Source organism: Bombus bifarius, unplaced genomic scaffold (genome assembly GCF_011952205.1).
Source record: "Bombus bifarius isolate JDL3187 unplaced genomic scaffold, Bbif_JDL3187 scf7180000008401, whole genome shotgun sequence".
NCBI lineage: Eukaryota > Metazoa > Arthropoda > Insecta > Hymenoptera > Apidae > Bombus > Bombus bifarius.
This window is the reverse complement of record NW_022884639.1, coordinates 455,890-467,426: the sequence shown is the minus strand read 5'-3', so window position 1 is coordinate 467,426 and position 11,537 is coordinate 455,890. Positions and strand designations below refer to the sequence as shown.

The 11,537-nt window shown below is 34.1% G+C and overlaps 1 protein-coding gene across 3 annotated transcripts in view; it reads left to right on the top strand.

Moving 5' to 3' along the window:
- Positions 1-320: 320 nt before the first annotated feature.
- Positions 321-11,537, top strand: part of LOC117212842 (protein patched) — a 34,561-nt gene continuing 23,344 nt past the window's right edge. For 2 of the 3 annotated variants that reach the window (XM_033457900.1, XM_033457899.1), the window contains exons 1-4: positions 321-532; positions 2,259-2,328; positions 9,089-9,186; positions 10,031-10,244. In XM_033457900.1, coding sequence (XP_033313791.1) covers positions 336-532; positions 2,259-2,328; positions 9,089-9,186; positions 10,031-10,244 — 579 coding nt within the window. In that variant the 5' untranslated portion in view covers positions 321-335. Of the gene's footprint in view, positions 533-2,258; positions 2,329-8,813; positions 8,963-9,088; positions 9,187-10,030; positions 10,245-11,537 lie in introns of those variants that run through there. The other variant, XM_033457902.1, reaches the window with a different exon arrangement.

Sequence of the window (11,537 nt, the reverse complement as noted above, 5' to 3'; positions counted from 1 at the left end):
TAATCACTGTGTTTTATAAAAAATCTTAGCATACATTTAAAATGAAAAATAACATAAGAACATACAGATGGTAGAAATATAAGAAATAAACATAGGTATAATAATAATACAAATATAAATTAATAATAAATATAAGATAAGAAAAAACATAAAAATAAAGTATCTACCTAAGTGGTAAATAAATCGCGCAGTTAAAATATCGTAAGGATCGTTTGAAGATTCGATAAATAAAATTTTATCAATTAACCCGGGTTTCAAAAGCTTCTTCTTGCACATGTGTCTCGTTAGACAATTTTCTCTGATTGAGATTCACGTGACGCGTATGGTATTTTTTGATGGTAGAAGGCGGAAGGTTGCAAAAAGAGTTGACCTACACCTCGGAAGCACTGGGCGAAGCAGCCGCCTCGACGCATCAGCTGGTGATTCAAACACCAAGGCATCCCGGGGCGAATATCTTGCACCCTGCCGCACTCAAGGAACACTTAGAAATCCTGAAGGCGGCCACGCAGGTCACCGTACACCTGTTCGACACGTAAGTTCATTTTTTATTTTCTTCTCTTTTTCTTTCTCTTACTCTTTTCTCTTGTTCGCTCCACCGTTTCGCCAGACACGTGGAAATGTATACGAAGTTGGCGGAGAAGGACCACGAATTTTCATTTGAATCTGCATAGGACGAACTGTTGAATTCGTATATCGAATGAAATTTTCTTATAATATGTAAGGCGAGTGATCTCGAATTTTACTGAATTATAAGGTACGAATCAACGACATACTCTTAAAGATAGGAATTTTTCATATATATATATGATATGCTATATATAATACTAATAATAAATACCATGATATTATAGTAATATTGTAAAATGTATATTTTTATAGTATATTTTACAATATCGTAAATATTGTATTGTAATATTGTAAAATGTAAAATGTATATTTATATAGTACATTTTACAATATTGTAAATATTGTATTGTGATATTGTAAAATGTAAAATGCATATATATCTAGTACATTTTACAATATATAGTATATATAGTATATTGTACAACATTGTAAATATTGTATTGTAATATTGTAAAATATAAAATGTATACATATATATATTACTTACAATTAGCATTTTTCTTGAAATAGGGGAATCTTCTTAGTCTCTTTATTAATATGAAAGAATCTTTTCAGTCTTTTTTCTACAAACTATGTTTAGTGCATGCTAAATACATTATATATAGTACATTTTACAATATTACTTACAATTAGCTTTTTCTTTTTCTTTCTTTTTACCACATTGGAAGAATCTTCTTAGTCTTTCTACTAATCAGTCAGAATCTGTTTGCAGTCTTCCTTATCGACTTGAAAGAAAGTTTCTCATCTCTGAGACTCATATGCCCTGAATTTTCTATTATTTCATATCAGCTGTTACAGATCAATTTTATCGCGTCGCACGATATTCTGCGATATTGTCGATCTTTTTATCCATAACTTCACTTGTTCCAAATTTCATTTGTTTCCATCTTCAGAATTTCTTCCCATTCCAAACTATCCTGCAGGGAATAAGCAGAAGTTAACTTTCCATCAATTTATTAACACTTTACCGACCGCTCTGTTTCGGTTTAGACTCTCTAATATCATTCTTTTCGTTCATCGCGAATGGTAAGTTTTTCAAATTGGTATAAAACTGTGGGAGCTTACAAAGCAACGAACTGAACAAGGTACCTTAGTACTAAATAACAAATTACTGCTCAAATAATGAGAAAGATTGTCTGCGACAAAAAGCCGATTAATAGGCTATCGATCGGTAAGCGTCGGCGACAGAAACCAATTAATAGACTATCGGTCGGTAAAGTGTTAAAACTGGCAGTATAATTTTATGGTTATAGAACGAGTTTCTGGTTAAGAGTGCAGCACGGTTGTAACACGTTGGTCGTGTAATTAATAATATACGATTCGTAACGATGGTTTACGTTATCCTCTGAGAAAGAAAAAAAAAGAAAAGAAAACGAATGAACATATAAAAATTGAAATTGATTTGCCTGGAAATAAAACGTGAATATGTAAATACCGCACGATTTGCCTATTTTCCAAAGACTTCGTAGACACCCTGTGAGTGGCGAGGAGACGGCGAAGAACAACGATTGCCATCGTTTCGATGGTGTTCGCAAGAGTCGATTCCTTGCCGCTGTTATCGGCGAGACGGTGGTTAAAGGGATGCAAAACTTGTTGTATTCATGAATGCATGCTTTCTGTGTCGTTTGCAGCGAGTGGAGGCTGAAAGACATGTGTTACGCGCTGAACATACCCAACTTCGACATGCACTACATCGACCAGGTAATTTAGAGCTACCACTTTATCTAGATATAAGTAGATACGCGATGTCACGTTCGTGTTCGTTGGCTGTTCAACTGTTCAGGTATTCGACGCGTGAACCACTCTATCGCGTTATCGTGCGTGCACCGTGACTCTTTCGATTTCTCATTAGGAAATTCTGAAACTAGCGATGGCTACGATAGCTACGAGACGAAGAGTAAGCTCGAGGAGCAGACAATGCTTTTCACATTTATTCATTTAGATCTTTCCTTTGTACTAGATGCAAGGAAATTTTGTTTAAAATATTACAAATGTTACGGTATAATTATACAATGTTATATATTACAATATAATAATATTGCAATATTATGACGATATTATATTATTACACATTACAATATTATGAGAAAATTTGATCACAATTATATGATTTCCATCCATCATACAATCACTTGCTGTTTTCTGGATTTTTTCTTTGCATTAGATGCATGGAAATTTTGTTTAATATATTACAAATGTTACGGTATAATAATATATGTTACAATATAATTAATATTACAATATTACGAAACTTATGAATATTATATTATTACACATTACAATATTATGAGACTCATGGATATTATATTATTACACATTATAATATTATGAGACTTATGGATATTATATTATTACACATTACAATATTATGGCAAACATATTAGTGTAATCATGTTCAATAATTAACTGAATCATTTGGTGCCAATTATATGACTTCGGCCCATTATAAAATCACTTGCAGTTTTATGGATTTTTTCTTTGCATTAGATGCAAGGGAAAGTTATTTAAAGTATTATAAATATTACAGTATAATAATACAACATTATATATTACTATATTATGACAAACACAATAGTACAATCATGTTCAATAATTAACTGAATTATTTGGTACCAGTTATATGACTTCGACCCATCGTAAAATCAGTTGCTGTTTTATGTGATTCCTTACAATGAATTTACGATTCAAGTGAGCTGCTACTTATTGCCAGGCAAACTAAAATATCCACGATTTTATATTATGAAATAAAGTTAGCATTTATGTCGAATATCGAAATGGTAATCGCGCGGAGAAAGAAAGTCTCGACTGCAATTTTGTTGAATTTCGGATACGTTGTAGGAGGGCGGGGAGACGAGCAAATGTTTTGACAAAAAGAAAACGATACTTTACATTTATTACAATTTAAGAGTTTGACTTGATTAAAAATGTGTTTGACGAAAAGAACATATCACTTGTTACATTACGTTTACTTCGATACAAGATATTAAAAATGAAATTGTATATGCATTTGCACAGAATTGCCATCCTAATAGCGGTAAGGTATGGTTAGATTAGGTATGGCTAGGTTAGGTTAAGTTATATCAGATTAGGTTAGGTTAGGTTAGATTAGGTATGACTAGGTTAGATTAAGTTATATGAGATTATGTTAGGTTAGGTTAGATTAGGTATGGCTAGGATAGGTTAAGTTATATGAGATTAGGTTAGGTTAGGTTAGATTAGGTTAGATTCAATGGGTGGCTCAAAAGATCTAACCTAACTTGACTTTTGACCTACGATCGTTCCACGGCTGGGACAAAGTGTATGTTGCTCAAGACCCTCTACAATATATCTCAAGGTCAAAATCATTAGAGTCAAGGCTATTGTAATTACGTAATGTCAAAAGTACATCATAATAACTAAACTGCGGATTTCTATGCGTTTTTTCAAAATTTGAAGGTGCAAACACGAAATATTTGAAGTATAGTATCTGTTATGATATTTGACCCTCGTTCGTTCCTCATTTTTGCAATTGAACGTGTCCTTAGTGCGTCAGATTCACACAATGGCGGAACATCGATGAAATGAAAAGATAAATAATTCATGTTGCTATTCGTGTCGTTAGCATACAATTCATCGCGTGTCAAAAGTCAACAAGTTTCAGGAAAATTGTTGTATAAGTGGTCAAACGATACAATTTTTTACCAGAGAAATGTGCAAAATTGACACGAGGGACCGGCGAGAGTCAGACGATGAAACAAATCTCCGCTTAAGCTTTGTTTCCTTAATTGTGTTCATAAGAATCTGAATTTGCATAAATATCCACTGTCTAATCGCAACGATCATTTTTGCCTGAGTAAGCAAGCGTACAGTCGCTTATGGACTATGAACAGAGACATATTAATAATATTTAGAATCTATGTAAAATCATGGTAAAACAAATTCTCATGGTAATCTGTGTAAATTTATGGTAAAATCCCACTGATGATTCTCGTAGTCATCATCAACAATCCTTAGCAATAGCTTGTGAGCTTAAACGCACAACAAAAGAAAGAGAACAAAATCCCCTTAGGTTCCATTTCTAAAAATATGAAATAGTTGAATATATTATATATTGTATTTTATATCTGTATATTGTATATCTGTATTTTATATCTATATATTATATCTGTATATCTGTATCTATATATTTATATTATATATTGTATTTTACATATATTATATATTATTATATGTTATATTATATAGATATATAAATAATAAATATATTTAAATATAATTTAAATATAAATATATAGTATAATATAATTTAATATATAATATAATATAATATAATAGAATAGAATAAAATAGAATATATAATTTAATATATTATAATATTCAATTTAATATATAATATAATATAATAGAATAGAATAGAATAGAATAGAATAGAATAGAATAGAATAAAATAGAATAGAATAGAATAAAATAGAATATATAATTTAATATATTATAATATTCAATTTAATATATAATATAATATAATATAATAGAATAGAATAGAATAGAATAGAATAGAATATATAATTTAATATATTATAATATTTGGTTTAATATATCATTTTATATAATATAATAGAATATAATATATAATCTAATATAGTTTAATTTAATATATAACTCAAATATAAATTTGAATATAATAATTTATATTACATTTATAATTCTACATATACATAGAATATATATATATATGTTCATAGGTGTTCGTGAAAATACGTTTTCCTTGTAATCTAGCAACGACGCGAACGAAGGCGACGCGTAACGTTAAACGGATCGAAAGATTCTCACAGTTTAGTTTAATAGGAGAAGCTTAAGGGAAAATCGTGGCCATCGCTAGGCGTAGCACGTATCCGCGGCGGATCTGTTCGTTCGTGTCCTGGAGTCCAGTCACCATGTCGCAGCGTCGTTCCCCAACGACTCACGTACAGTCGTAAACGTCGAAAATTGAATACGACGCTTGAAAAGCCGAACAAACGTCGCGCCGGTTTGCACGTACAAAGTCGCACGCTCGTTTCCGCGCGCTCACGCGTGCTACATCGTTTCTTGCGCGCCGCTAACGAGCGGACGCGTTAGACGCGTTTCGAGCGGCTGGGAAAAGGGAAAAGCACGAAATTACCTCAGCGTGAGAGACGCCGCGACGTCGGACGCGCCGCTTCCGCGATGTTACCAGCGCGAGTTTCACCGAACCGCACCAAAGTAGCAGTTAAGGAGGAGACAAAACTGTTCGGATAATGGAATTTTCAGATAATGGACAGTAGAAAGATAATAGAACAATAGAAATACGGATTAAGATTGATCGGTAGTTTCTTCAAATTTTTATGGATGTCATATGTTTCTGGCTGCCAAGTCAGATAACTCTTTCAACACAAGTAACCACACGGAGTGTGGTTATTCTTCTTGCATTTCCAAAAATTAAATTTTTTGAGTGTCACGAATGCCTTAATATGAGGAAGCACCTCTTCTCTTACCATCTCCATTTGCTCTTTCCATTTGGATGAAATCGTCGTTATTAAACTGCAGATTTCCATGCAGTTAAACTGGGTCCAAATATTCAATTTATAGGAATTGCAAGAAATACGTGGTATGATATACGCAGAGAGAAATTTCAATGAAAAAGGAAGAAAGAAATTGAAGGATCGAATATGAGATTTCTAGGGATTGCGGATTTTTATGCAATTAAATCGTGTCCAAATATTTAAGAAAATTCGCTAGGTGTATGTAGACTTTTGTAACTGACTGTAGTTCGAAAGAAACTCCGAGGATCGACCAACATCCGCGCGATTCATTATGTTTCAATCTCGAAGTTTCTGTTGAATGATAGATGTTCCGGTATGCAGGAATTGCCTGAAGTAACAACCGTCTAAATCACACGGCGGTCTCCTGTATCTCAGACAAACAGGAATATTATTATCCCAGCGCTTATGTACAGGATGTTTCACTTTTAACGCGACCGCGTCCTCTTATCCCTGTTCACTGGATCTCATCGATTTACAATCGCAGACAAGATTACTGTTTACACGAATAACCTAATTGAAACTATATATATATGTCAGTTGTGTATAAAATATATTTATAGAGCTATGCACTCGTGTAATTCGTAAAGTTCTAGGAGATTTAACTGTGCGAAGTTTTTATTTCATGGTTTGAATTAATCGAGGTTTGTACCCTGTACGTATGCAACCGAGACGAATACCTTTGTCTGCCTGGTTGCCGTGACGCAGGCACTTTTCTTCGCCAAAATTGCTTTCCTGATTTTAGGTATAGATTTTGTATTTGAAGAATAGTTTTTGGCAATATTCGAATGGCAAATTATTTGGGCTACTGATACTTTTATATTTGATATAAAAATGTTCGATACTGGAATTTTAAACCAACAGAAGTTGACGCGTAAACCGACATTTTGTAGATCTTGGGGCGGGATTTCGAATTGTCTTTGTTCTGTCACTTTATAAGTCAATCACAATGGTTTGAAGAGATGGTTGGATAGAAATAAAAAACGCGAAAATGCACGACGTAAACGAGTCATTATCAAGGATACAGACATATACAGTTACGCACAGTATCCGCTGCAATTAACACGATAGACTGGTGATAAGTAGACAGCGGATGTTTGTGCATTTTTCGGAAATTTAAGATTCCAAAAATCGATAGAGTGCGTGTAACATGCAAAAGTGTATACAATATTTAAAATACAGCACTTACTATGATGTTCGATAGACGAGACAAATTTCTATTTAGATAACGTTTCTTTAAATTTATCATACGCGTGTAAGCGCTAGATCGATTCTTAACTAAACACGTTCGAACTCTGTTTTCTTGAAAATAAATCCTTAAACGGAAAGATTATTTATTTTACATCTTTTACCTACTTTCGCTTCTATGATGACATCTTATCGATCGTTTACTCGTACCAGTCGGTAATTAACCATACGGTAATTAGTATACTCGATAAACGTTCAAACTCGATTTTCTCGAAAATTAAACCTTAAATGACAACATTTTATTGCACATTTTGTTCTTATTTTTTCCAAAGGAATCACCTCGTGTTCGCTTGTACGTGTTATTCGCTCGCGCCCTGTATATGTATGTATAGAAATATATCGAATATATGTTTGCAACGAGTATCATGTAACTTCTATATAGATTTTCAAATTAGTTTCAAATTTCACCGTGTCACGTTACAGTGTCAATAAACCGTGAAACGTTTTATAGAGTACGTGTTCGTACGTATACGAGTCGAAGAGCTGCCACGAATTCAACGTAGATGATTCGTAGCAAAATTTCACCTTGTTTCATTTTCGTTCAAACTAAAAATTTCTTCTCTCACACAAAGTACCTTCGATCACGCAGCAAACGTGTGTTAAATCGCCGCTGAAACCTACGATTCGTCGACTGAACGTGCAGTTGAAGTGAAAGCCTGTGTAATCGCGTTAGTTGGAAAAATGAAACAGTCGATGGGCAAAAAACGAGCTTAACGCGTTCTCGATTAAATTCGTGGTCGCGTTACTCGACCAGACCACCGCGACGATGGTGTAACAAATGTCCGCTAGGTTCCTCGAATCCTATCCAAATTCATATTATTCGTAAATCAAGGGGGCCGAAAAAACGAAACGCTTGGCTGGAGAGACCGCCCTATTCGAGTTTCCGAGAACACACAGGTGGCCTCCCATAATGCCTTCCTACCAAGAAAAACCTTATGGCGATCGTTAGTGTCCACTATCGAAGAAAAGGAGAAATAATCGTAAATCGGTGCCGGGAACGTAGCATTCGTCATCCAATAATCCATTAAATACATCAGAGCATGACAATTTCTTTCGTCTAACGCTGCTAGGGAAAATTCTTCCGCGCTGATGGCTGATCGTTAGACCGCCGATTTTTTTCCCTTCCTCGGACATTCCATGGGTTCGAAAGTGCGCGTGATATGCAAAAGTATGCGAGATATCGGAAGCGTCGTATCTCTTACGATATTTCCTAGGGACAAGCAAATTTCTCTGTGGATTTCAGTTTTTTAATTATATTCTATAATATAATTATGTGTAATTGTATAATTACATACAATATAATTATATTAAATTATATTTCAAGACATGAATGTACATAAATATCTGTCATGATTACTACGTAGCTACGGTGTTGAACCGCCATCACTGTGATGATGTGATCGATTTCTCGAACTCGCCGAATCGATAATTTCCGCGATATATCGCTCAGTCCTCGCTTTGTCTTCTCTCAGTCTTCCAATTTCTCTCGTATCTGTCATTGATCTGTTCGACGAATGATTCGAATTCCTGAACAAGCATCGGCATACGCGATTGTATGTAAAGAAATTGAAAAGATGTCGCGTGATTTGTTTGTAGTTCGATATAAATAGATTTCGCGCGAGCTTTTCTCGTTAGATATAAATACCGTGGACCAGTTTCTAACCAATTTTTAATTGCAGATCTTCGATAGAATTATACCATGCGCCATCATTACACCCCTCGACTGTTTCTGGGAAGGTAGCAAGCTCTTAGGACCGGACTCTCCTGTGTATATACCGTAAGTATCATACATATAATGTGTGTATAAATATATGAGTATATAAATAAGTAAAATTGAATGAAAAAAGTAAACAAAGTATAATTAAATTAAACGAATGAGAAATAAGATAAATGTATATAAATGAATAGGAAACAATAAACGAAACAAAATATTGGGTTGGTAGCTAAGTGACTGCGGATCTTGTCATTCGGTGGTAATGACAAAATCCGCAATCACTTAGTTGCCAACCTAACCTAACCTCAATAGTAGAAGAGATATATGTAGATATTTACATATAACGTATAACCTTTTTTTTATATATATATATGTTATATAAAATTTATACATGTGCAGTGTCACGTAGACTTCGAAATGTTTCATTTCATCTCATCAATATCTCAGTCTAACCATTAGACCACGGATTTCTATGCAAACTCACTTGTCCATGGATATAACAGAAAATACGAAAACTGGTATTGAAAATTCGTCTACCTATGAAATATCAGATAAGCCATTATACTCTTGATATTTGATACGTTATTATACATATTTATATATTACACACTTTCTATAAATTGTTCGCACTCTACGTAATAATATTGGGTTGGCAACTAAGTGATTGCGGATTTTGTCATGACCACCTAATGGTAATATATATAACAATGTATAATAATATATATAATATAACAATATAAATGTTTCTCATAAATGCATGGGATTCCGTAGTCTATTAATCATTATCAATATATCGTTCTACAAAGAGAAATAAATAGATGTATATATATATATATATATATAGAGAGAGAGAGAGAGAGAGAGTGAAGTGGTTCATTTCGCCTTTGAATTATTTTTTCCACGGTAGCGGCACGCAGATGCACAAGCCAGTGCACTGGACGAATCTCAATCCATTGTGGATGCTGGACGAGATGAAGAAACTGCAGTTCATGTTTCCCTTCAAAACTCTGGAGGACTACATGAAGAGGGCCGGGATAACGAACGGCTACCAAAGCAAGCCCTGCCTCGACCCAGCGGACCCTGAGTGTCCGGAAACCGCGCCCAACAAAAAATCCCAGCAGGTAAGCAAGCAAGCAACCAGGCAACCAAGCAAGCAACCCAACAAACGCACCTTGTCTCCGAGATTGTAGTACCAGCGGAGCCGTGTGTCGACCGATTAAGGTGAAAGTCTTGGCGTGTAATTGTTGATACACGGGTAGTCCCGGCGCGTTTCGTGGCGTCGTCTTTTGATACCGACAAATTCGGATTAAATTGCGCAAAAAGGATGCTCGTAACAGTCGCTGTAAATTAGCTTGGTAAAAAGAAAAAAGAAAAAAAAAGAAAAAAAGAAAAAAAGAAGGAGGGTACCTTGGAATGTACGAGTTTTCTTGGCGTTCTTTCCTCCTTTTTATTTTTCTATCTTTCTTTCTTTTTTTTTGTTTTTGTTTATTTCGTTTACTCGCACCGCGTTGTATTTCTTTTTATTTTTGTTTCTCTTTCTTTTCTCTTGCGTACGATTATCACGTTCTTCTCTCGTAGGTCAGCCGTAAACTGCGATGATTAGCAGAAGTAAAATCGCTGGCAACAGTAGTAGAATGGTGTTTGACGACTCTGATGAGGCGAAATAGGGGTGAAAACATGGCTTGGCGAGATAGGCTTTTTTTTTTTCGATTAGACGCTCGTCTCAGGAACAGGCTTTTTTTAACTTGGTTTTAGAGAGAATTTTTATTGTCTTTGATACACTTGTGACATGATAACATCTTATATATTAGGTGCTTTTCTTGGTATATGAACAGAGTATCGGATTAAATGGTATTTCTGCGCATCGTTTAGATATAATTACTTGCCTTTTCTCAGTTTTAACATCAACATTACCAAATGGCCGGTTTCAATGTTTAATGTAAAATTGTACATTTACTGTTATTTCCTTTATTCATCTAATTTTATGGAAGTTCTTATGTTATCCGATTAATCAATTTCTCAATGTTTATTAATATGTTTAAATGTTATTAATTTCTCAATGTTTATTCACAAAACACACGGTTCTTTGGATCTAATTCTTCTGAACTTTGATTACAATCTTTGTTTCTTTTTACGAATACGCTTCGCTATCGAAAACATACAGAGAATGGTGCAACACACTGTCAACAATAATTTTATTGGAAAAGTACAGCTACGTTTTAACTTTCAATTTTACTGTTTTAGACATTTTCATTAGGATCTTCGTTTCTTTCTATACTTACACTATACGTAGATCAGCCTCAACTCTAGTTTGATTAGAAAATTAGAAAGTTTCATTAGTTTTCATGAAAACACACAGTTTCTGTCTGAAGCTAATTTTCTAAATTTTTATTATAATATACAAAATCCAAAAC